General features: G+C 51.9%; 1 protein-coding gene across 8 annotated transcripts in view; it reads left to right on the top strand.

Annotated features, from left to right (window-relative positions):
* The window catches only part of MYLK (myosin light chain kinase), a 280,078-nt gene that overhangs the window by 197,895 nt on the left and 55,523 nt on the right, over positions 1–26,660 (top strand). For 7 of the 8 annotated variants that reach the window (XM_042232316.2, XM_060418652.1, XM_042232315.2 and 4 more), the window contains 2 exons: positions 5,630–5,746; positions 16,011–16,103. In XM_042232316.2, the coding sequence (XP_042088250.1) occupies positions 5,630–5,746; positions 16,011–16,103 (210 nt within the window). Of the gene's footprint in view, positions 1–5,629; positions 5,747–6,115; positions 6,196–16,010; positions 16,104–26,660 lie in introns of those variants that run through there. The other variant, XM_012095889.5, reaches the window with a different exon arrangement.

The raw sequence follows: 26,660 nt of genomic DNA, 5'->3' as shown, positions 1-26,660 counted from the left end.
GGACGGAAAGTGAGCTGCTGCCATCCTGGGGACAGGTGTGGTCCCACAGGTCTGCTCACGGTGAGGGGCATGGCTGCACCACCCTTAGGGAAGCCGAGGTTGGGACAGCTGAGGACAATATCCACAGCTGTACAGCTGCTCTGGGACCTGCATGGAAACTGCAGAGCCACGGAGAGTTGCTTATAAACAGTTCACTGGACGAAGCAGTGAAAGCATACCTTAACCCTGGTCTCAGACACAGCCCCAAGCCCTTAGACACAGGCTGCTCCTACCCAGGGTGCTGGCTGGGTTATATCTGCTGGGCACCGAGAGCCTTTTACACTGGCTACTCCAGTATTGCCTCCCACAGAAACCACCTCGGATGGACAGTTTAGGTCCAAAGCTGAAGAAGAAGAAATGATTTTTAAAGGCCAGCACAAGAAGTTTGGTGGGGGAACAGGATTATAGAGATAGCCCCAAGTCCAACCTTTAAAAATATTCTAAATATTTGTAATTCCTCTTTGAAAAATAAGAATAGCTTGCATTAACTGAACACCACGTGCCTGACTTAGGCATCTTATTCTTTTCGCTCATTTAATCCTCCTAACCAGTATACTGCCCATGTAACAGAGAAGTTAAGGGCTTTACCAGAGGCTGCACAGCTAATTAGTAACAAAGCTGGTCTTGGAATGTAGGCAGTTGAGTTCCAATGCCTAGACCACTCTGCTCCATCACCTCTTAGTTATTATAATTCTTGTTAGTGTGTCAGCATACCGGACCTTCCCTGGTCAACTTCCCCGAGAGCGTTGCCTGTGAAGGGAAAAGGCTAATGGCTGTTCATTCCTCGACACTGTCAACAGCTGTCAAGAGGCTGGAAGACTGGTGGTGGGCTCTGGGCTGGTGAATTTTGGTGTTTTCACTGCAGTGGAGGAAGCCGACCTTGAAACAGGCCTGCTGCCTTGCCAAGGTAGGGAGGGGGCTTGGTCTCAGAGCAGCGACTGCACTCTGTCCACCGTCCCTTCGCTAGCGCTTCACTCTCCAAATCTTCAGGCACCCAGGTCAAACACAGACCCAGGAGAAAGCCTAGGGTAAAGCCTTGTCAGTGACCACTTCCACAAACCCCACTGCAGGGAGTAGGGCCTCTGAGAGGTGTGAGTGAATCTGCTCTCAATAGACCTGGGAGAGAGGACACACGCACACAGTGATAAACCTCTTCCAGCCAAGTGCCGGTGATGAGCAGGAGGAGAGGGAGCTGAGTGCTGGGCCACAGGGAGAGGCTGGTGGTGAAAGGGCTGGACCTTGATCTGAAGCTTGGAGGCGGGCAGGGCTCCCAGCAGGAGTGGGGGTGTGGGCTTCCCAGATCGGAGCACAGCCGAGGAGGCCGGCTCCCAGCTGCCAGCATCCTCCAGGCTGCAGAGGGAGGTGAGGTCCATTCCATCCTCTTTCATGCTGAAGAACTCAATTCTAAAGACAGTAGGAGCCCTGTAAGAGCTGGGAATGGGAGCGACAGACACAAAGCTGGGATTTAGGGGCTTTGATTGATTCTGTGCCCAAAGACAAGGAAAGGGTGTCCTGAAGAGGTTGGGGAGAAGCATCGTGAGGCCTGGACTAGCAAGGTCGCCATGGCCACAGACAGGACATGACTGGTTTAAGAAGCAAGGGCAGAGTTAAAAGAACCTGGTGTCTAGGTTGAAACAGGGTTGAGGGGGCAGGGGTTTGGTAAGGAAGATGAGGGGGTTCAGGACCACTGAGTGTCTGTGTTGGGGTGACTGGGTTGCAGTGATGGCATCAGTGGAAATAAGGAAACTGGCATTTTGAGGTGTTTGTAGGGAGAAAGGGGTTGCTAAGTGGGTTTCTCCATCCGTCACACCCCTCTGAGTATCCTCTCCACCCCCACCTCCCTGACTCAGCACCCTTCTCGCTCCACTGCACTGAACCGTGTGCTGTCACCTCAGCTAAGATCAAGGTTCACTTCCTCCAAGCCTCAGTCCCAGACTGTGGTCCCCAGGCCTTTGGCCATGACAGACCCTTGTGCTCTCCCGCCATCAGTGTGCATGGCTGTGACCTGCTGCTAGCGGATACTGCTTATAGGTTTCAGGGGGAGCGTCTCTGAACTCTGTAGCTTGAATAGGGCTCACAGCCCACGGGCCCCACAGAACATGATTATGTTCACTCCATCTAGTGCCAAGAGAGCAGAAGAGGTGTGGTGACGGTTGAGTTGACTGCGTTCTTGGAGGGACCTGTGGAAGTGTCCTTGCTTCCTGCATCTCCCAGAGCCACAAGGCAGACGATGCTCACTTGCAGCAGCTGGGCCTGCCCTTGGGCCTGCAGGGTGGCCTCGCCAGGCCCTTCTGCAGCAGAGCTGCTCAGGCCTTGGCCCAGGCCTGGGAGGCCCGAGGCCAGACAGGGAGCTCTGTGCTGCTGCTGAGAATTTCTTTCATCTTTATGCCTTACTTTCTGTCCCCAGACCAGGTTTCTTCCCCTGGCAAGCATTTCTCCTCATCTATTAACGAGGATTCATTTTTGTTGTGTTGTCAATGAATGATTTATTTTTTATTGCCACCAGTGTGGGATCTTGCAAAGGCTTTTTCAAAACCTATGTAAGTCCATCCCACAAAACACAAGGATCTACACCACACTCACTACGTGCAAGGCAGTATTCCAGCCCGTTTCACTGGATGTGTAATCCACTTGAAGAATTCTGAGTTAAGAATTTCTTTCCCTTTTAGAAACCATATTATCTCTTTCAAGGGTCAGTTATATTTGATTAAGTGTTCATGACTTTTTCTGGCATATATCCTACCAGATCACCTGTTCCAGAAATATGCCTTGGTCAGTCTCAGAATGATTTTTTTAAAACTGACAGTATTCCAGGTTCAGGAAAAACATTCACAATAGTCACAGGCACTGCCCTCCAACAGCTAGGGTGGGAGAGAGGCACATGTTTCGTAATGGCCTTGGGAGGCGAACTCAGGGCACAGAAGAGGCCCATCTATGGCTGAGGGTGCTTCAAGATGGCCCTGTCCCCAAGGAGGTGACCCGGAGCTGAGCAGCACTGTCCTGGTGAGCCAGGGGCCCAGACACAGAGAACAGCCTCAGCAGAGCCTCTGGGGCTTGGGGCCACTCCCTCCACCTCACACAGCCCACCTCCCCTCTCCCCACACACTCAGAACACAGGCAGGATGGGGGGAGGCGCCTCCAGACCCTATGACCCTGAGGGGCGCTACCCAGGCGGGTTCTAGCTGAGCCATTCATTGGATCCCTGCTTCCCATCCCCCTCACCTTCTTTCTTCTCAAAATTCCCCACCAGACTGAGGCTTCTCAAAAAAACTCTGGGAAAGGGTTTTTCTTCTGGAGGTCAGGAATAAGCTGTCCCACAGGAAATACCAGATTCTTCAATCTGGGCTAGCCCAGCCTCCAAGCCTGCCGGGGCCCTCCCCCAACCCACACACATGGCCAGGGGTCTGGGCTGTGAGCAGCTTGGAAAAGCTGCCTTCATGATATCCCACCCCTCCCCCAGGCTCCCACCCCAGCTCCTGCTGTGAAGGGCGAGGGCTCTGGTCTACATGTTCCACCTCTTCTGGGGTCTCACTACTGTTTTGTGCCATTTTGGTTTAAGGCTGAAGGCAGCTGGGGGGCTGAAGCTGAGAGACAATCAGAGATTCAACCAGGAGGTTCATTGGGAGTGGGCCTTAGCCTCAGACTGAAGAAAAACAGCAGGATGGGGTCCATGTCTTCTAAGCCTCAAGTTTGGAGGCCAGAAGTCATCTTCTCATGCCCCTGCCTCTCGGATGAATGGGAACTTCTCTCTCTAGAAGATAGTTTCTCTCATTCCCTGATTTCTGTGCCTCATAGTTCTCACTTTCATGACAGAATTCCTGAAAATCCAGCCTAAATCCTTTCTGTGGCAGTTTCTGCAAATTCTGTGCCTAACCACAGGGGACAGAGACCCTGAGGCATTGCTGTACCATGTAGGAGAGTGTAGGGAGGCCCTGCTGAGGGATGGGTCTAAATGAGAGTGTAGGAGGGGGTGCAGATCAGCCATCCTGCCCCACGGAGTTGGTGGAACTGAGGTTTCCCTGTTGAAGACTTCACCCAGGTGCCAGGAAGTAAACAACGCTTCTATCTCACTTTCTCCTCCAGCCTCGGTAAGATTCTCTGTGCAGAACTGACGTCACCCTTCCTCTCTCTGAGTGTCCTTGTATTTATCGGTCAAGTCTGTGTGTCTGTCTAACGGGGGTGCAGGTACTTTTTCGATCAAGGGTCGTGCCTCGGCACACTCACACCTGGGATGCACAGAGCTCTGCCGGCTCAGGACCAGTGGTTTGTGCCGGGCAGTGTGTGGAGAGGGCGGTGGCCGGAGCCGGTGGCTCTGGATGGCAGGACGCGCGTGGCTCTGGCTGTGTCCTCCTCCTCGTGGTGACAGCTGCCGTGACAACAGGGCGGCTTCGAGCAGGCTGCTGTGCTGCTGGCTCGTGTGTGTGTCTGTGGCAGGAGCGGGAGCGCTGCTGCCCCCCTGCCTTGCCCAGCAGGCCCAGTCCTCGGGTGCTCTCTCCCCACCCCCTCAGGGAAACTCCTCAAAGGGGTCCCTCAGAGAAGGAGCCAGCCCTGGGGTGAGACAGCCAAGGTGGGCGAGGACCAGGCTCCTGAGTGTACACCCAACCTGACCCTTCCTTCCCTCAGCCAGGCCAGAAGAGGCGTGCTGGGGCAAGGGCAGACCTGCAGGAAAGAGAGCTGTCCCATCCCTCTCTGAGGGGACCAAAAGACCCTACCCTGGGGGAAGCAGCCCCGCAGTGCCCCTCTCCCAGCCCAGGGCCCCTCGTCAGCCAGGAGTGTCAGCTCAGATACCGTTCCTGAAAAGCCAGCTCCAGAGTCCCTGGCTGGTCTCTGTCTCCTTCCAGCAGATCTGCCCACAGGCCAGTGTCCCTGCTGGGCAGAGGCTCCTGCCCCCCTCCACTCGTCTGTTTGTTCAGAACATCCTTTTCTAGAATGCATTCGCAAAATCCTCGCAGTAAGCTGGCGGGGCGTCCTCACCTGCCTCTGTCCCTACCGCAGTCTGGGGACCTCAACTTGTCTCTCTTGGTGCCGTCCAGTGGGAGGGCCTGGGTCCATCTGCCCCTTGTATTGTGCTGCTGCTCTCCAAGGGCAGGGGCTATTTCTCTCTCTTCTTCTTACCTTGCTGTTGTGTATTTCTATGAGAGAACGCGCTGGAAGCGGGGGTTGGGTGTATCTAAAGTGAAAGTGAAAGTGAGGTCGCTCAGTCGTGTCCGACTCTTTGCGACCCCGTGGACTGTAGCCCATCAGGTTCCTCCGTCCATGGGCTTCTCCAGGCAAGAGTCCTGGAGTGGGTTGCCATTTCCTTCTCCAGGGGAATCTTCCCGACCCAGGGATCGAACCCAGGTCTGCATTGCGGGCAGACGCTTTACCCTCTGAGCCGCCAGGGAAGCCCTGGGTGTATCTAGGGATCAGTTATTTTGGATCCGGGTTATCTGTGGGCTCTGATGAGGAGAGTGGGTTGGTTCCCGCAGGACCTCTGACTTCTGGACTCCCCGGATGCCTGTGTGAAGCACACTCGCTGTGATACTCCCCGTGCCAGGCAGATGATGAGCTCAGACCTGCTCTACTCAACACATCTTCTTCCTCCCCACAGGCTCCTTGTGCTCCGTCTCCATCGAGAAGGCACTGCCCGAGGACAGAGGCTTGTACAAGTGTGTAGCCAAGAACAGTGCCGGCCAGGCTGAGTCCTCCTGCCAAGTCACCGTGGACGGTAGGTGGTGCCCACCCACCACGGCCCCACACAGAGTCCCACTTATCAGCGCCCACCATCCCTGAACAGATCTGCACCCAAAGCGGCCATCCCTGCCAGAGGCATCTCATCATGGGTGACGAACCATCTTTTGCAAAACGAGACAGGAAGTGAAGCGGCAGCTCTGCTTGATGGTTCCTTGTGGCCGTGCAGCCCTGCCCTCAGCTGGGAGGAGGGCTGCTCACCTTGTGGGCCCCCTCCCCGGTCCTAACCGCCCCTCACCCATGCCAGGCAGGGAAGCAGGACACAAGACAGGAGGAGAAAGGAGAAAAGACACACCCACAGGAAAATGACTACATAGTATTTTACAAGCCGAAACAAACAAGTGTCAGTGCTGGTCAGTGCTGGCTGGACAGACCCGTGAGGCGGGAGCAGAGTGGGGGCCAAGTTGGGGGCACTCCTTCCAGGAGGTGAGTCGGGGGCTGAGGCTTTGGGTAGAGGGGACAGGCCCGCCTCTGTGATTAGAGAGGACTAATTGTAATGTAGCAGAGGGAGGGGATGAGAGGCGTGAGGGCAGAGCGTCCTGCCAGGGCTGAACGGAGCTTCCCGTGAGGAGGGGGCGAGCCCAGTCCTGTGGGGATTTGTCCTAAAGACACGCAGGTGGCATGTGTGTGAGCCTCCTGCTCCCCTCTGCGTCGGTTAGAATTAGATCTGGAAGGAGGCTAGATGGCTTAGGCCACCGCCTCCACTTGGCATGACAGGGCACCGGGCCGTCCAGGGAAGGGAAGGCGTCCCTCGTGAGGTTTGCTGCTCTGTTAGGGCCAAGCTAAGGCCAGAGTCCCATCTGGGGACCCACGATCCAGGGCCCATTCTTGGTATTTTGTTACTTGCCTGCAATGGCCTACAAAGGTAGTTTGGGGAAACAGTTTCTTGCCTTTGAAATGCCTGGCTAGTAACTATCAGTGACATGTTAAAAGCTAGTGTCCAAATAAGGCATCTTGAAGACCAGCTTTGTTGTTCCTCTGCCTGTGAACACGATCACTTGACTTCTAAACTCTTAACCTGTCTCACAAGATGTGGAATCGTTGTCTCTGTTCTGGATATTGTAATGTGATTTCCTGATCGTGAAAGCCAAGATCATGATACACAATGAGCGAGAGAAAAGGAAGGAGAGTCTTAACAACCAAAGTCTTTAAACACACACACGCACACACAGTGGCAACACAAATTAAATTGTCGGTTGCCAGTAGTAAACCTGAGATTGTAAAATGCTGTGTGTGTCTCCCTGGAGTTCTGTGAATGTGTTTGTCACAGAGATTCTGAGTTCAAGGGAGCAGATTTGATGGGTCAAAGTATACAGTTAGTTCTGAAGGGGGTTTGAAGCATGTGTTTTGAGGCTAAGAGGCTGCTGCTCCTGATTCCTCCTGTCACCCACTCAGGTCAGATCCTGTTTCTTTCTAGACAGGTGCCGTAGAATAGTGTTTCTGGAAACCTGGCCTCAGAAGCCTATTTCTAACAGCCCATACTTAGGAGCCATGCTGATTTCAGAAGGAAGCCCCTCTTTCTGGTGAGGTTCTATGCTTTTGGAACCCCTGGCCTCTTTGGGTCCTATTCACATGTCCAGCTGAAGGCAGGACAGCAGTTCATTCTTATCTGCAAAGTGTCAGCACCTTTTCCAGAAAGAGCAAAATGGTTTATTTTTAAAACCAAACTTTGTTTTCAAAGTAAAATTTCCTTTCTCCTTACAGAATACACTTGGGGATATTTTTAAAGGTTTGGGGAATTCATTCTGCAACTCAAGGCGCTTTTGTTGCCCCCGAGTTGGTCTTCTTAGTAGACTCCCTTGCTGCTGCTGCTGCTAAGTCTCTTCAGTCGTGTCTTACTGCGTGCGACCCCATAGACGGAAGCCCACCAGGCTCCCCCGTCCCTGGGATTCTCCAGGCAAGAACACTGCAGTGGGTTGCCATGTCCTTCTCCAATGCATGGAAGTGAAAAGTAAACGGGAAGTCGCTCAGTCATGTCCGACTCTTAGCGACCCCATGGACTGCAGCCCACCAGGCTCCTCCGTCCATGGGATTTTCCAGGCAAGAGTACTGGAGTGGGGTGCCATTGCCTCTTCCATATCACATTCTAGTAAGCTCAAAATCTCTTCCGCAAAATAGACTCCCCTGCTGCCTCCATGAACCTTGACCATCATAATTTATCTGTGGTTCCTTTGGAGGGGCCCTTGCAGGGTTTGCCCTCAAACTACAGATTGGGAGTTGGGTCTTAGGAGAAGAGCTAGCAAAGAGATCAGAGGGAAAACAGCTGAGATAACAGGGCTGACTCCAGGTTAACTGGGTTTTGTTTTATATTTTTTCAAAGAGAAAAAAGGGCAGCTCCTTCCACACCCACTTTCTTTTCCCTGTTGCTACACATGGAGATATGTTCTTGTCCTGCACGTGAGTTGCTTTCTTGCCACATTTAGCTTTATCTTTCCATCAAGAGCCACCTCTGAGCACATGGTTAAGGACTGCAGACTTCTGAGCTGCTCCCTGGCCCTCTCTCAGCATCTCTCCCGCTGTACTTCTCTCAGCTGAATAGGCTTTGAGTCCTGCTCTGTCCCCTGGTCCTCTCAGCTCTCCCCACTCCCTTACTCAATAAGACCTGGTGGTAGTACCCAGTGGGTCCATGCACCCTTTGATCTTATAGGCAAATTTCTGTGTGTTTGTGGATTAGCGTATTTTTTAAAAGATAGAGTCCATAGTTTTTACCCATATTCTTAAAATAAGTCCTGAATTAAAATAGAGTGAAGAACCACTTGCCCTAAGAAGTAACCTTGACTGAACTTGTAAGCCCAGTCGTTGGGCAGGGTCTTCCATTTCTCTCCATCTGCAACTTCCCGCTACACCTCTGGGTAAGGCATGTCTTGCATCCCTCCTAAGGGGCTGCAAGGTCCCTCGCCACTAGGGGTGAGGAACACAGCTGCTGCTGATGTCAGACTGGGCTCGCCCCGACAGTCACTCACCATCACTCGGGTAGCCTGTGCTGGACACCACTTAGCCTCTATATCTGTGGCTGGTAGAATGATATGTTTCAAGACCTCATGAAAATGACTTTGGTTCATTGGCTGTTCTGTATTAGCCACACTGCTGCCTCCCTCAGAGGGAGGTAGCCTTTATATGGCAGCGCATCTGGCTCTTTTAATCCTGCGGCTTCGGTTGTTTCCTTAAGAAAAAGGGTGCTCTGTGCACCGTCTTGATTATGGTCATGCCGCCGTTCCGTCCAAGGTAGCAGCAGGCATGTCAGCTTGTACTGCAGAAAGCAGCTGAAGCCTGCAGTGCGTAAGGATTTGTCAGAAAAACCCCAGTGAGGAGAAAAGGCTGGGCTTCAAGGCCTGCCATGGCCAAAAACTCTTGTGCACTTTTAGTTTATGCAACAACTGGGCAGGGTATCCTTCTCCTTGGGAAAACCCAGGTTCAGTGAGGGTCAGAAGACTTCCGCAGTCACTCAGACAGTACAAGGAGATGCTGTGTCCCTGACTGTCTCTGATTCCAAAGCCCAGGCCCTTCGAGCCACCCTGCTCAGGGAGTCACAGCATGAGTTACCCTGGCAGGACTTGAACCCAGCTGTGTCTGGTTGTGAAGTCTGCACCTTTCCCTGGACTGTGTGGCGCCCCTGAATAACACTGAAGTTTCCACTGTCTCAGAGAGCCAGATCTCCCTTACCGACACCCCTTCTTGCTAGCAAGCCCTGCACTTCTGTGAGTGGCCCAGGTGAGAGGTGAGAAGGCAAAGCCCTTTGTAGGCCCTGACTCCAAGACAGGGCAGCTCTAGCCACCCTGCCCAGCTGCCCCGCCAAGGGCTTCGGGCCTCAGCCACTTGTGAGATCAGAGGTTTCACAACCATGGAGGGTGGTGTGTGTGTGTGTGTGATGGGGGGTAGCGTTCCAGTGGGCATTCGTTCAGCCAGTACATCAGTGCCCGCCCTGCCAGGCACTGCCCCTGGAGCTGAGGTTCAGAGCAGTGAATGAAACAGAGCTCCTGGTCTCAGAGCCTTTACACTGGAGTGAGGGAGAGACAGAAACACGGATGAGCAGACAAGTCCTACGGTCCCAGGAGACGACATGTGCTGTGGAGAAAGCAAAACGGGGCAATGGGGAGGGTGAGGCCTGTCTGAACAGAGGCCTGAAGACGTATGGGAAGGAGTCTCAGCAGTAGGAAGGAAGAGTAAGGGCGGGAAGCTCAGCCCTGAGCTGAGGCTGTGAGCAGGCGCTCCCAGAAAGAGAGCTAAGGAGGCCAGTGTGGCTGAGCACCAGGCCGGGGGCAGAGTGTGGGAAATGAGGCTGAGGACCTGCAAGGTCACGTGGGCTGCAACAGGACACCGGATTTTATTCTAAGTGAGATGGGACAACACTGGACATGGTAAAGGATCCCTCAGGTGGTGACCAGACCCAGGAGGAGGACGAGGGGAGCAGGTGTGAGGTGGCCACGATGTCCAGGGAGCTTAGACACCATGGGAGAGGTGGGAGATGACCAGGCGGATCGTGTCCTGACAGTACAGCTGATCGGGTTTGCTGAGGAACTGGAAGAGGAGAGAAAGGGAAGTCAAAGGTGGCCCTTAGTTTCTGTGAGAGAGCACATGTCAGCGGTGGTACCAGCTACTGGGGTTAGAATGTGGGGGGTAGGGTAGGGGCAGAGTCAAGTATGTGGAGTTTAAGGGGTCCATAAGACATCCATAAGATATCCAAGGGGGCTTATCACGTTGGCCAACATTTAGACGAATCTGGAGTTGAGGCAAGAGTCGGGGCTGGAGGCAGGATATGAGGAGTCAGCTGTATTGAATGTCCTAGGATTAAATGGGGTCCCTAGGGGTGGATTTGGATGGCAGAGAAAAGGAGAGAGCCCAACACTGAGAAACAGGGCAGGACAGTGGTCTGCAAAGGAGACAAAGAGGACTGGCTGCAGTGAGACAGGAAGAAATCGAGGAGAGAGGGTTGTTCTGGAGGCCAGAGAGTGATCATTTCAGCAAGAAAGGATGATGGAGGTCAATACGTCAGATGCCTCTGCCAAGCAGAATAAGATGAGCCTGAGCACTGGCCTTTGGATTTGGCAACTTGGGGTGATTTGTAACTGTGAGAAGGGAGTTTCAGGCCTAGCTTGCGGTGTATGCAACCCATGCCTTGGCTCCTAACTGCTGCAATCCACTACCACTGCGGCCAGGTAACTCTGCTGATGGCTGAGTTGACTTCGACCCACTCTTCTTTTCCTGGCTTTGATCTGCTCCCACTCCCATTTCTTCTTTATATCAACTCAGGCAGCTAATGTGCATTCAGTTCAGTTCAGTTCAGTTCAGTCGCTCAGTCGTGTCCGACTCTTTACGACCCCATGAATCGCAGCACTCCAGGCCTCCCTGCCCATCACCATCTCCCGGAGTTCACTCAGATTCATGTCCATCGAGTCAGTGATGCCATCCAGCCATCTCATCCTCTATCATCCCCTTCTCCTCCTGCCCCCAATCCCTCCCAGCATCAGAGTCTTTTCCAATGAGTCAACTCTTCGCATGAGGTGGCCAAAGTACTGCAGTTTCAGCTTTAGCAGCATTCCTTCCAAAGAAATCCCAGGGCTGATCTCCTTCAGAATGGACTGGTTGGATCTCCTTGCAGTCCAAGGGACTCTCAAGAGTCTTCTCCAACACCACAGTTCAAAAGCATCAATTCTTCGGCGCTCAGCTTTTTTCACAGTCCAACTCTCACATCCATACATGACCACTGTATTAGGTTGAACTAAATCAAATTCCCATTTTAGCAGGTCAAAAGCACCTGAATATTGGCAAACAGTATGGTTCAACCTGAAACATGGGTATAAAGTACTTAGCATCATACCAGGCATGGACTGGGGCTTCCCAGGTGGTGCTAGTGGTAAAGAACCTGCCTGCCAATGCAGGAGACATGAGACGTGGGTTCAGTCCCTGGGTCGGGAAGATCCCCTAAAGGAAGGCATGGCAACCCACTCCAGTATTCTTGCCTAGGGAATCCCACGGGCAGAGGAGCCTGGTGGGCTACAGTCCATGGGGTCTCCAAGAGTCAGACAAGACTGAAGCGACTTAGCACAGACGCCCAGGCATGGACTAAGTACCCAATAAATGCCAGCTATTACTCCACATCTCATTCCCTCCTCTGGGAGGTGTGGCTGTTCTCATTTTCTTGGTGAAGAAGATCAGGAGCTTGCCCGAGGACTCATGGTCACCGGCCTGCAGAGCTGGGAAGACGCTCATTCTGGTCTGACCTCTCTCTCCTGGCCTTGCCAGCATGCTGCTTGCTCTGGGCCAGAGAGAGAGAGGCCAGCCCCTCTGCCCTACCATTCTAGGGGCTCCTGGAAGCTCAGACACCCTCCCAGAAGCCTCCCAAGACATCATTCCCCCTACCGAGAGTTGCAGCTCTGGGAATGACCTCTCTTGGGGGAGGCAGAAGGAGGAAGGCTGCAGTGGAGGCTGAGCCCAGAGCTAGCTCAGGAGTGGAAGGGGTGAGGTGTTGTCCATATAAGGATGTGTATTTCTCTCTATTTCGAGGCCCCCATCTCCCCACACCACCACCTTCCTCCCCCGTGCTTCTTTGGGGGCACAAGCAGGCCAGCAAAGGACTTCCAGCCCTGGGGCCCAGACATAGAAATGGAGTTCAGTTTCATCACAAGCTGATTAAAATAGACAGAAAATACACGCTGCTCTTAAACTTTTATAACTATTATTTTTATCCCCTGGGCAGCCGTGTGAGCACAAAGCTGGTTCTGATTAAGCACATGGTCCTCCCAGCCCACTCCTGGCTGTGGTTCTCACGGACAGACTGATAGTTAATGGCTTGTGGTACAGGCACAACCCCCAAGGGGGCGGGGGCGCTGCAGAGGAAAGAGGGGGCTCCTCCCACCCCTGCAGTGCTCCACGTCTGCAGGAGTGCCTGGTTTGACAGTGAAAGTTGCGCCCCTTTCCCCAGGGCCAGATGGAAAGATAAGTGCAGGGAACCTCTACAAACAGAACTCAAAGCACAAGAGAGTCGTGTCCGACTCTTGGCGACCCCATGGACTGTAGCCCGCCAGGCTCACAGGTCACTGCAAAGCAGTCCCCCACGCGCTGAGGACGGATGCAGGGGCAGGAAACATACAGCAGGGCCTCTGGGAGGGCTTTCTGAAGGGGGAGGATTTTAAAGTGGATTTGGGAAGGAGGCCAGGCTATGTGGCAAACAGGAGAAGTGAATGAATAGGTAAATGATCACCGTTGCACGCCTTCCCTCCCTAGAGTCTTGCAGTGCTGCAAGGCAGAGAAAATAAGTGTCATTTCCTCTGTACAAATGTGGAACTAGAGAGCCGGGGCATGATCCCAGGATTACTGATGACAAAGGCGAAGCTAGAGCTGTCCTCGCTCCTTCCTGATCTCCATCTCTCTAATGGCGCTCAGAAGCAAAGCCCACCACAACCCCACGAGGAGAGAAGGAACCTCAGCCCCTGTGTGCCTTCCTTCAGGCACTCAGGGAGACTGGGCCTCTCATCCTCTGCTTGCTTGAGCCTCAGTCTCCCCATCATTAAAACAGAAAGTCTTGATCCTTCTTTACCTCCCTCCTCTGATGCCCTGGAACTCACTGGGAAAAAGATGGCGAGAAGAGTGCTGATGCCAAGGAAAAGAGGACCCTGTGTACCTACTCTGTCCTCACCACCTCTTCCTTAAAAGCGGGGAAAACAAAGAAATGTCTGGGTGTGCCTTTCTTTGAATTGTTATTGGTGCTGTCGGTGCTGGTCTGGAAGGAAGGGAAAAAGGGAGGGCCTCAGACAAGGGAAACTAGACTCATCTCATGACCTTGGTTTATGGCCGCCTCATCCACAAATGTCAAGGGAAGCATGGACAGGTTTTCCTGACTCTAGCAGTAGTCCCTGAGACCCGCCTCACCTCTGCGCTCACCCACAGACCCACCCACCTGAGGAGAGAGACTAGCAGTTTTCAGCCTGGTGGCATGTTATTGACACCTAGCCTCCCCACCCAGACCAATCAAGTTGGGATCTGGGGAGTGAGATACCAAGGTACAGATGCTTCTAATGAGCAGCCAAGGTTGAGAACCAAAGGTTGATAAATACGTACTGAGGATTTTTCTGTAGATGACAATGACCTCTATTTCTGGGGAGAATACCCAATAAGAGAAAATGAAAGCATCCCTTCCCCGTGGCATTTCCTGCTCCTTCATCCATGTCCACAGAGACCAGTGTGGGGGCAGACCACTGAGGAAACAGGAAACAGGCCTCGTCGGCTACGGACAGCAGGTCCCCTGACTCATCATCTGGGGCTTTTTGGCTCTTATGGAAGGTGGCAGAGGATAACACGCAGCTGGGGATGGCGGCAGGGCAGGGGGATTCCTGAAATACCCAGCTAACAAAGAGTGGGCCGGCCCTGGCGTAGGAAGGCAGCCTACTGGAGTAAAGGAATATATAGGGACAGACCCACGTTCTAGAGCAGGAAAGGAATCCAATGCCGTCTAGAAGGAGCAATGCGTCCTGAGAGGAGCACTGAGTCTGCATGCCAGGGAAGCGTGCATGCCCAGCCCCTAGTTCTGTGCTTATGTGCCCACCCGCCAGAGCCCCTAGTGTCCAGTCTAAGGGAGGGCGCATGTTAGCAGCCGGGATTGCCCCACCCTGGAGGAGGGACGGGGAGATGGCCCTTCCTCACCAGCCAAGCCGCAGGAATGTGGCCAAGCATCAGCTGGAAAGTCCCCCCCGCTCCTTTCTCCCTCGTGCTTCCTCTTCAGGGGCAGGAAGAGGATGCACAGGAAGGGGCTCTGAGTGGGGGAGGCTCCCTCCTAGCACGGTCTCTGAAGGGAGTTCCTTGTGGGGAAAATGCTGGAACCTAGTGATAGCGGCACAGCCAGCTCCTTCTTATCCTGGCCCATGGGCAGTTTCCCTGCAACTTGCTCCAGTCCGGTCTCTTCAAGGCCCAGTGAGGGCCTTTTCCTTTTCTACTCAGCCCAGCCCAGCACCGTGTTATGCTTGGCAATCAAAAAAAAAAAAAAGAAAGAAAAAAAAGAGGCGCAATGTGAGGGTTGCCAGTTAAGCTTTATTTAGGGCAAAATGAGGACTAAACCCAGGAGGCAGCACCTCAGATAGCTCTGAGAAACTACTCCAAAGAGATGGGGGTGGAAAGGTAAGTATATGTGAAATTTTGGTGAAGGGTGAATCCATGCGATCAAGCACATATTTTTCCAGGTTTCTGCTAGTCTCGTGAAGCTTGTGCTAGTCATGAGAAGCAGTCATCACCATGAAGGATTTTAGTGTTTTTCTAGATATGAGGAGATACAAGAATTGGCTCCTAAAATTTGCTCCTGAAAATATGTTTATCTGAAGTTGTGCCCTGCAAGTTTCCTACCCGCTGCCCTCCCAGAGCACAGAGTGCCTCAGCTCTGCTCTCCACCCTGAACTCCTTTCAGGAGGTATTGGGGGTCAGCAGCACCTTACTGAATCTTTGTGGAGGTAGATGGCAAGAGCCCATGGCAAGTGCCAGTTTGTAGTTGACACCCTGCTGCCAAGGGAGGGCTTCCCCTGGCATCATCCACACTTGGCGTGAACGTGAAGAGGGATTGTGGAGGACAGGCCTGAGGAGTCGTGTAGCATTTCAGTTCTGCCCAGAGGCTACCACTGCAGGGTTCCACTGGGTCCGCGTTGGGGAGGGTGCAGAAGCCCCCATGACAGGTCCGAGGTTCAGTCCAGAGCGAGTGAGGCCTGCCGACTGCCTGCTCAGGCCTCCATCTGATCTGGAGGTCTGACTGTCAGTGCCCTTGTTCCAAGGGAGTTGGAGAAAACAGAGGCCTCAAGACCCCTCCAGATCATGAGCCCAAGGGCAGCCACCCTGTGCCCTGTTTCCTCTGTTTAAGAGACCTCTCTGCACAGAGCAGGCTTCTGGAAGTCCAGAATGTTTAGCCCAAGTGGGTTAAGAACCAGTGAAGGGAAAGGCGGTGCCTGGTGAGCAGAGGGGCCCTGCTGATGCAATTGTGCTGGCCCGCACCCGCAGCAGAGGTGGAAATGCTTACCAGCTCCCAGGGTAGCCTGTCCATCCACCTTCAGGGGGACTTTGCTCTGCATTCAATGTATAAGGCCTGGTGGCACAACCTGACGCCAGCCCAGGTGCCATCTGCCCCGTAGCATGAAGGGCCCTCCGAGTGGAACAGGGTGGGGAGGACTATCATGGTGGGTGGTGGAGGTGGGATTTTTATTGCAATGGCTCTTCTGCTTCTTTCCCTGGGCGGCTGCCAACTCATGTTTGTTGTTCCCATTTAGTTCCAGATGCCCCCGCCAGCGAAAATGCCAAGGCCCCGGAGATGAAAGCCCGGAGGCCGAAGAGCTCTCTTCCTCCAGTGCTAGGAACAGAGAGTAAGTACATGTTCAGCTCTTCCAGGCAAGCCCAGGACCAAGGGCCGCCACTGCCTTGCCCGTGCTCTGCAGCGCCTGGCCTCTGTCCTCACCCTGGTACCCCGTGAGCTCCTGGTGACCCTTCCTCACCCTTCCCATGCCTTCAGGCCTAAAGATATCCACGTCCTCTGTCAGCCCCACTCAGGCCCCTTCTGCTTCCCACCCAGACCCCTGGGAGACCATCCCCTAGTCTCTCTCAGCTGTCTTTCCCGCCAGATGCACCTTCTCAAGGGGGGCTCTGACCAGATCAATCCCAGCTGGAGTGCCCGGTCGCCCGCAGAGCCCACCCGCCCCTTACAAGTGGACCTTTCCAGGTGGCCGCCCTGGCACGCCTGTCACATGTGCACACACCTTCTGACATCGCCCCTCAGCCTTCCCGTCTGAGTGCTGACCCCGCCCCCCAGCTCCTTTCCCCCATATTATCCTCAAGGCAAGCTCCTTTCCCCCATATTATCCTCAAGGCAAGCTGAGCTCCTCGGCCTGCTCCAGCCATCCCCGTGCTCCTCCCCTCGTGCCTTCGCTTGGGCATCTCTGTCTTCAGACAGACTCCCATGGAAAAGCCATCTCATCCCTGAGTTTGTCCTTGCTCTGGCTGAAAGGAGCTCTTCCCTCCTGTGAGCCCCTGTAGTACTCAGCACCTACTTCTGCCAGAAGGCTGTCTCCTTCCCGGTGTCACGGTGACATGTCTGTCTCCTCCTCCCTCCTACTTTGTAAGGTGACTGGGCCAACTCAGGGGCGCACTTTTCAGGATGCCGATGCCATGACCTGTTCGTAGAACGGCCTTACCCACATGTTTTGGAATCAGCTTGCAGCTGTGGTCTAAACAGCTGAGCAGGAATGGGGCTTTTTCTGTGACTCTGCACGGCTTTCGCCCTCTTTTTGGATCTCAGCCTCTTCCAGGACCCCCTCATCTTTATGGGGGGGCTTTTACAGGCCCATAACAATGTTTCAATATCTTATAAAATTAGGAAAAAAATTAACTTTTAGATCAAAGAAGATGTTTTAATTTTTAATATTAATATTTATCTTTATACCAATGCAGTTATAAAATGTAACTTACATATATACACATATATATATATATATATATATTTTTTTTTTTTTTTTCTTTAATGAATGAAGGGGCCCTGAAAGGCAAAGTGCTTAGAGTCTACAAAGATCATAAGGCAACCCTGGCTTCCCCTACTGATGAACTATTATCTAATTTTGTTAGAACTTTGCCTTGAAAGCTCCAATGTTAACAGGAGGTATGGGGTTTCCTGGACATCCCCAACACGCCCTTTCTGTGTTTTAAAGAGCAAAAGACAAGACAGACTCCTGAATACCCGTGCTAACAAGGGAAGTGAGCGAGGGTAATTCACAGGCTGCCTCCACTTTTCCATTACAAGGCAGTGTTCTGGAACTTAGTTTTATTTGCATCTCATCAAAGCAACATATTTCCCTCCCCAGTGAGGAGCCTGGGTTCCTCATGCACATACCAGCTCGGCTGTCAGGGGGCCCTCTCAGCCTGCAGTATGCTGTGCCGACCAAACTGGAGTGATAATTTCTCATGGATATCTAACTACCTTGGAGCCTCTGAGTATCCAAAGTGGGCATTTAATGAGTTGTTGGAAATGCAGAAACAATTCTTTTAAAAAACCTGGTGAGAACTGGTTAGTGACTTTATCTTCTGACTTGGGCCTGTGCTCTTAGTTATGGGAGCAAATCAGCAGGAGAGACGTGGGCTCTTAGAAGAGCACCAAGTGGCAGTGAACTGGTCTGAGCGACTGTTCTTCCCTCCTGGGGGCAGAAGCAGGGATCCCTGGGGTTCCAGCTGGGAGGTCAGCAGTCTGCTGTCCTCTGCCCTGGCACATCCATTCCAGTGAGATCCCCAGGGAAGGGAGGTGGGGTGGGAGGAGAGTTGTGAAAGAGACAGAAGCTGGAGACAGTGAGCAGCCTCATGGGTTTGTTGCTCTGGAGAAGTCTTCAGAAAACCCCGGTCAAGTTGTCATCATGCACTTCTAGGGAAGGGGCTTGCAACCCTGGCTGCATATTAGATTCACCTAGGGACCATTTAAAAACGCTGCCGCCTGCTGTACCCCAGACTCATTGGATCAGAACCTCCTCTGGTGGTGGACAGCTTCAGTATTTGTTTCAGCTCCTGGGCCATTCCAAGGTGCAGCCAGTCAGGCTGGAGAGCAGCTGCTCCAGAGGGAAGCCTGGTGCTCTTGCACCTCTGGTCTTGAGAAAGCAGAAGCGGGTCTTCTCTACTGCCTCCATTAAATGTGGAACCACCTGGGGGCTCCTCAGGCCCAGGTCCTAAGGGTATTCCAGCACCCGCCTTTACAGAGGGAGCAAGGTGCTCTGTGGTAGAGTCTGAACCCCATGGTTCTTTCCCCTGCAGAGGGCTCAGGGAATGGGGCTCAGCAGGCAGTGCTGCTTAACAGGAGGGGCAGGGCTGGCTGAAAGTGCTTTCTCTCCCTAGCAGACACACACATCTGTGATAGCATTAACTCCAGCCGACACTACTTGTCTGCTGAAGGGAAATTTCACTCTGTGTAGAAAAGCCTTCAAGTTGGAGTCACAGACAGATGTCTTACTCCCAGAAGGATGGAAGGGCGTGTCTCCATGTATGGTAATGGCCACGCTGAATCTCCTTGCTGGCCCATGACCCCTGCCCCCTCATTATCCCAGCCGTCATCCACTGGGATGCTGAGAGGATTAGCAGGGTGATTCCTTCAGAGACCTGCAAGTTCCCTGGGTACCTGCCCACCACCATGGGACTTCCTTCCCAGGAGGCTCCTGAGAAGGTATGCCAGAGATAGGAAATGAAGGGGATGTCGTTCAGGTCTGCACCCCAAGTTCTTTTCTCACTTTGGGGGATAATTTGCATTATTTTTTAATTACATACATTAAATATGCCTGTCTTCTTGTTCAAATATTTTGGATAGTACAGAAGTTTACCCAGTGCAACATGAAAGCCCTCTTTCATCTTACCCCTAATTCCACTCACCTCCTTAAATATATTCACAATTACTGCTTTATAAATTTTCTTATATACACATGCAAATATATCAGTTGAATTTTTTTCCCACAGAAGTGGCATTACGCAGTCTGTGCACCTCTTCAACTTGTCTTATTCTGTTAGCATTGCCATCCTCTGCCCTGGTTCCATGAGAAAGCCCAGATTCTCATGTTGTTGAGTGGCCCAGCTGTGTATATGTATTCATTTTTGTCAGGGACTGGGAAGTACCTAATGTAACCAGGAAGTACATCTTTCCTCCAGTGGCCGAGGGAAAGCTGAGTGGTTTCCTTGTCAAACAGATGGTGGCCAGATACATGTTTGGTGGCCTCCCCTTCCCAGCTTGAATATTTGGTCCTGTGAAGAGCTGTCAGGTATGAGAGTGGATGGTCCTCGTCCACACATTGCCTAAGAGCCCCTGAGGCCACCGCTGCAGCCACGGTCTGGGGAACATGAGGGAAAAGCCAAGCTGATTTGTCCAAACCCAAGGGGCTGGGTGAGAGAAAACTGGTCAAAGTACAAGTTAACCTGCTGGACAACCAGCTCACAAGTTCAGAAGTGAGGAGGGGGTCAGATTTGGGAAGTGTGGGAAGATTTCTGAATGAGGGAGATGGTGAGCCAGGTTACAAAGGAGGAGAGAAATGTGGTTTGGTTGCTGAAGAATAACATTCCTCTTATTGAGGAAAGACTCGAGGGAGAAACGCGCAAGTATTACAGAAGATCACAAGGGCCTCTGATTCAGTCATCCGCCCATCACACAAAACAAGCTTTTTCCTGAGCACCTATGGAGCAGGCATCATCTTAGACAGTCTGTGTTGCTTCGGGCAAGTCTTATTCCACTGGGCTACGATTAGTTGTTCCCATTTTACAGATGAGCTGAACTGAGTCTTAGAGAGCTAAACTGAGCTGCCCAGAGTCTGGCAGCTGGTAAGATGTGGGCACTGTGAGGCAGCCTGACCCATGCTCCCCCCCATACCAGTCTGCACCTTCCACAGTCTCAGGGCCAGCCTTGTGCTGTCCACACAGCGGAGGCACCGTCCTCCAGGGGGACACAGGTCTGACTGCCATCAGAGCTGCGGGGAGAAAAAGGTGACACTGGTATGCTTTCCTGGTTCTTGAGACCTGTCAGGGTCTTTGCTGCATGCCTCTCAATGGGAATTTTTTAATAACTTTATTCTGATATAATTTCACATTTACAGAAAAGGTGCAAAAATAGTATAAGAAACTCTTGTACACCATTTACTTAGATTCATCTATTATTTGCATTTTGTCCTATTGTTTTGTCATTAGGTATAAACTCATATATATACACCATTCATCAAATATTCATATCTATATTTATAATACCATATATATGCTATATCTAGCCATACATATTCACCATTGACCATATAGAGATGGATTTCCCTTGTGGTTTAGCTAGTAAAGAATCTGCCTGCAATGTGGGAGACCTGGGTTCGATCCCTGGGTTAGGAAGATCCCCTGGAGAAGGGAATGGCTACCCACTCCAGTATTCTGGCCTGAAGAATTCCCCCTGTATAGTCCATGGGGTCGCAGAGTCAGACAAGACTGAGCGACTTTCACTTTTATATAGAGACAAATATATATACTGCTTACAAATAGATATCATGCCCTTGACCTCTAAATGTCTTATTGTATATCTTCTAAGAATATAACCGCAACGCAGTTCTTAAAATCAGGACATCTAACATTGACCTGATACTGTCTAACCCACAGTCCCACATTTGACTTTTGTCAATTGTCCATTCTTTCTGGCTGCTTTCCCCGCTCTTGATGGAAATGTAGTGTCTGCACTCCTGGAAAACTTTATGCACATCTCCAGCCCAGAGTGGGTCATCTCCCACCTCTGAAGAAGGAACAGGGAGGAATGCGGGCTGGGGGAAAAACATCTTCCACCTGTGGGGGTGTGGGGATGTGGGGGGCCGCAGCACCCTTCCTTGTCAGACCCCCAGATGCCCCTTTACTGTGTGTTCCCCATGCTGGGCCAGCACTCAGACACAAGGTACTGCCAGACAGCCCTTGGGGTGGAGAGCAGAGAATGAAGGGTCTTGGTTCTGCCTCTGGTTGAATGTGGCCTTGACCTTGGTCAAAGCCCCTCCTCCTTCTACAGTGTCAAGTGGGGACTTTCTCCAACTGACCCCAGGCCTTTTCTAGCTCTGACATCAGGCCATTCAGTAGAATGCTTTTCTTTGGAGTGATGCAGGGTTGGCTAAAGCCCTTCACATCATCTGGTGTGTGGAAGGTGGAAGCTCCAGCAAGTGTGAACACACAGCAGCAGAGATATCCATACAGGAGGGAGGCTGTATGCATGGAGTTCAGGTTTAGGGTGTTCCAGCTGGAGGGGATCTGATGAGTTTTGTGTGAAAGAGACATTGCTGGGGCTTAAGGAATGGCTTGAGAAAAATAAAGAGGCAGGATCCAGTGATTAACACTCTGAGCTTCCAACACAGGGGGTTCGTTCAATTCCTGGTCTAGGAACCAGGATCCCTGGTCTAGGATCCCACTTGCTACGTAGTGTGGCCAAAAAGAAAAAAAAAATACAGAGAGGCACTGTGATAGCAGGCCCAGGGATTCCTCCTATCAGTCTGTAAAGCTGATGATCTTTTAGAAAAGACAGAAACATCCATAGGGCCATGTACAATTAGGGAATAGGAACCAAGGCCTGTCCTCTCTGAAATGTCAGTGGCTGGTCTGAAGTAGGGATATAGTAAGCATTTCCCTTTCGAAGTGTCTTCATCAGTTCCCGTGTTCCTGGGATCTGGAGATGGCGAAGGTGGAACACCCCTTGTGTGCTATGCCTGGTCTTGGCCTGAGCTTCACCTCTTTTACCCATCCCTTTGACCTCTCTCACTACTGTCCCAGATTATGATGCTCTTAGATGTCTTTGCCTTGGTCTCCTGAATATGTCTCTCTCTGAAACCAAAAGTCAGTCACCTTGAAAGCATCTTTGGGTATCAAAAGCAGTGTCCAATTATCTTGAAGGGTTTCTCCAGGATCCCATCTTTCTTTTCAGTATGCTCTCCAGGAGTCAAAGAGCTGGAAGGAAATGCTGGAGAGGTTAAGACTTGGCATTGAGACTTGCTCGACAGGGAAAGTTGTGGGACCCTGGGAGAGAAGCGGGGTTATTTCCATGAATGTCTTTGAAAGCTGAGCCAACTCCTGGTTACTCCCAACCAAAGTATTGGCCTTGGTGCTCACGCTGCCCTCCAGCACACTGTGCGTGTGGGCCTGTGCTTCCACGCCTGGGCTGCTGGGTCCATCTACTTCCCTGCTCTGCCGTCGTCTCCCACGAGCCAGTTCCATGGCAGGGTGGGTCCTCTCAGGGATGCCCTGGAGGGTACCAGTCAGACAACGCTGGCGCTGCTGTCCCGGCCATGTGGGCTGCCTCTTTCACAACTGTCCCAATGTTCTGTGTCCTGGTGGCCCGGGGCTGGGTATTTGCAGTAACAAGAGGATCAGTGTTCCTCTGGAATCTTATGTGACGGCCTTTGCTGTGAGGGAATGTGTACAGGAAGTTTGCCCAGAGATGTTCATTCTGGGAAAATGACCAATGTTTTTCCACAACTTTGTAAGGAGGGGCTGGAAAGAGCCTGATGTGTGTGGGGTTGGGGGTTGGGATGGAGGGGGGCAGCGTTGAGGGTGCTGTTTAAAGCCCCCTGGAGCCCTGAGCCTGCCCCAGTGCAGGACAGTGAGATTTAGCCCCATCCTCAGATCCTCACCGCCACCCCCTGCTGTGACACAGCCTGCAAGGTGGGTGCTCCCTTCACATGTCACCCAACCCATGTCCCCTTCAGGAGCTTGCGGCAGAAAGTGAATGCTTATTTGGGGAATTATGGAGGGTTCGATATCTATTTTTTAGCTAGCTACCTAAAAAGGAAAATGTCCCCAGAGACGCAGAGATCCAGGGACCTCCCTGGACCCAAGGCTACTGATGCTACCTCCCCAGTTTCCTCCAGCTCCTCATTATCTCAGACCCTTTGGAAGCTGTAAGACCCACCTCCGGGCTCTGCAAATATCTCCCAATGGCTGACTCTGATCTTTCTGCTCTATGGATTCACTGGAGAGACAGACTCATGTGTCTTCAGATTGAGCAGCATGGAAACTCCTGTGGGGTGCTGACCTCCTCCCTCCCAGGGCAGAAGGAAGGTCCATGAGGCCAGGACTAGCTGGGTGTGGGCAGGCTGGCGCAAAAGCAAAAGATGCCTTACCCACACGATTGGAAGCCAGTCTTTCCAGCCCAGCTCCAGGTTTCCCAGGAGGCTTCTAAATTCAGTGTTTTGATTTTGATGTTTTTATTGGGCTGCTTCACTTTTTCCAGACTCAGTCTCCTGTCTGGGGTGGAAGGCTCAGCACCTGGCCACTTTGATCTAAATTGGTGACAGAGCTAGGGGCCTTCTTTTCATGGAAAGTTGCACGGGATCCAAGCCAACAGGCTTCATCTCTGAGCATCAGAGCCCAGGGCTGTGATGAAGTGTTCTCAGGAAATACCGTGTTAGCAGAGTTCCCCGGGGATTCCACTCATTCCTTTAAAAGGTATTTTCTAGCCTGTTCCCGGTACTGAGCAAGGCACTGGGGATACAGAAGATGAACATGATGGCCTTGTGCCTGTCCTCAGGAAACTTGCAGGGTAAATGCGCGCTGGGGGCAGGTTTCCGCAGTTGCCATGCCTTGTGATAGCTGCTGATGAAACCACCTCAGAGGCGTATGGGACCCACCCAGCAGCAGTGATGTGTGAATGAGTCAGCAAAGAGCTGACAGCAAAAGCCTGGCATTGTAGAAACTGGAAGGCTTTCAGTGAGATACACAAAGCAGTGTCCCCAGAAGGCACAGGGGTCAGCAGCATCCACACCCCAGGGAAGGTCGGGAATCTGCGTTTTTAGTAATCCTCCTGGATGATTATCAGGCATGCTAAATTTTGAGAACCACTGCCATTGAGCATAAAAGGCATGAGTGAGGGTGTTCCCCAAGAGTTAGAAAGAAGGCTGAGGACAGATCGCGGAAACCCTGGTCTGATGAGTTGGACTTGATCCTAAGAGGCAATGGGCAGCCACTGGGAAAGTGTAAACAGTGGAGTGACATCAGATTTCCTTTTGACAAAGATCACTTTGGCTACAGAGTGATGGATGTACTAGGGTGGGCACAGGGGACCACAGGTGTAGGAGGTGGTACAGTTAGGGCTAGAATGGTAACAGTGGGGATGTGGAAAGAGGAACCAAGGAAGTTATTTTGTTGATGGAATTGAAAGATGTCAGTCAGTGACTGGAAATGGGCAGGGGTGGTGGGTGGGGGGCCTGGGAGAAATGGAGATGAGCAGCAGTGTGGGGAGAAGAGCTGCATTTGGTTTCAGATGTTGGGTTTACGGTATGTGCCTGGGGAGATGGTGTCAGGCAGTGGGATGTATGGGTGGGCTCAGGAGAGAGGTCTGGGCTCCAGGGAAAATGAGGACAGCAGAGGGATAAAGAGAGGAGCTTAGGGTAGTTTGGGGAGTTTGAGAGTTTGGGGGGCAGTGCTGTACCAGGAGGTGTATACTGCCTGGGACTGGATGTATGGGAGAGGGACAGACCCTGGGCAAGGAGAAAGAGGATGCTCTGCTCTCCTTACAGGCCCTGTGGCCAGAAGCCACCATGGGGTTTGCAAGGATAGTTACATCTTTTTCTGTTTCTGTGAAACTCCTCTCTTACAATGGCTAATGCAGAAAGTTTAGGATGTTGGAGTAGGAGGTGGGGGACAAAAGGCCGACAGCAATAGTAAGATAATAAGAAGGAAGCATCCAGAGGGAAAGAAACTGGTTAGTGACCCAAGAGGTACTGAGAGTTTGGGCATCTGGACCAGTGAGAATTTTACCTGTACTGAGGCCCTGAATTGGGGAGGGAGCTCCAGGCACAGCAGGAGAGAGCTCATATAGGTGTAAAGCTGACCTGGCCAGCAGTGCAGGGACTAAACAGATGAAGGAAAGTACAGAGAAGTCCTTTGGGGATCTGTTTGGGGAAGAAAGGAGAATGGGTTGGGGGGAGGAGCTGGGGAGGGGAGGGGAGGACTGGCGTCAGAACGTGTACTTTATGCTATATCTTCATTGACACAATGGACATGGGTTTGGGTGAACTCTGGCCATTGGTGATGGACAGGGAGGCCTGGTGTGCTGCAGTTCATGGGGTTGCAAAGAGTCAGACATGACTGAGCGACTGAACTGAACTGAACTGAACTTTACAACATAGCTTCAAATTTTCTTTATTCTCCCCATATTCTTTGAATGGGGACCCTAAAGCTCCAAGAGGTTACATAGCAAGCTTTAAGTTACACCCCTTAGGGAGTAACAGGGCAGTATTTGAACCCAAGTCCAGGGCCAGAGCCTATGCCCATTGCATTTCTGCAGAGGGACAGAGAGGGTGGGGAGAGTGTCCAAGGGAGTCAGGAGACAAAGGGAGAAAAGCAGCCACACACTGGGCAACAGAAGGCTTAAGCCCTGTTTCTAATTCAGCCACATGTCGTTTTATGAACCCAGCAAGTCATCTGACTTTTATTCAAACCCATCTCCTTTTTCATGAAATGGAAACAATGTGACGTGCCCTGCTTGTGTTTGGTTGGGGTAAGAACCCAATGGGAAAAGGATGATGACATCATGGATTAGAAACTCAGCTTGCTGAGTCCAGCTCTCTGCAAGAAATCAGGTGTTAGAATCCAGTAACTCTGCTTTCTAGTCCATTAATCATGTTCTCCTAAGCCCAGAACACAATTAATGGATTTCAGCAGATGGGCCTCTAAAATATATAGAGAATAGGATACAGAACATTGTTAATGTTTAAAACAGCTGTGACTGATGGGAACCAAATCAGTTTCAGATGCTAATGAATTCAAACAGGAGATGCTCCAAATTTATTGAACAACCAGAAAACTTTGGCCTTCAACCATATTTAATTATAACACAGAAAGATAGATATTAGTTCAGGCTCTGCTTCCAGCCATGTAAGTTTACCCACAGACCCCAAGATAGTATAGGGGGAACTTTGGAGTCATCGCTTTTACTGTATGTCATCTTTGCCTCTTTATTAACTCTTCACCCACAGCTCCAGAGGCGGGCACCCTGCTGCCAGAGCTTCTCCCCAGTTCCACCAGTGTGCACTGACTGGGCGGCCTCAGCATCAGCCTCCACAGTTCTGGAGGCTAGAAGCCTGAGGTCAGGAGTCAGCAGGTTTGCTTTCTCCTGAGGCCTCTATCCCCTCGGCCTGCAGGGGGCAGCCTTCTGGCCGTGTCCTCACATGGCCTTTGCTCTGTGCCTGTCTTCCTGGTGTCTCTCCATGGGCCCAAATTTTCTCTTCTTATAAGGACACCGGTCAGTTTGGATTAAGGTCCACCCTAGCAGCCTCCTTTTAATTTAATCACCTCTTTAAAGTTCCTGTTTCCAAATATAGTCGTATTCTGAGGTTCTGGTTTAGGGCTTCAGTGTATGAATTGGGAGGGGTGGGCACAGCTCAGCCCATAACAGCAGCCCTCCACAC

The sequence above is a fragment of the Ovis aries genome, chromosome 1 (genome assembly GCF_016772045.2).
Source record: "Ovis aries strain OAR_USU_Benz2616 breed Rambouillet chromosome 1, ARS-UI_Ramb_v3.0, whole genome shotgun sequence".
NCBI classification, from domain to species: domain Eukaryota; kingdom Metazoa; phylum Chordata; class Mammalia; order Artiodactyla; family Bovidae; genus Ovis; species Ovis aries.
This window is presented reverse-complemented; position numbering and strand designations above follow the sequence as displayed.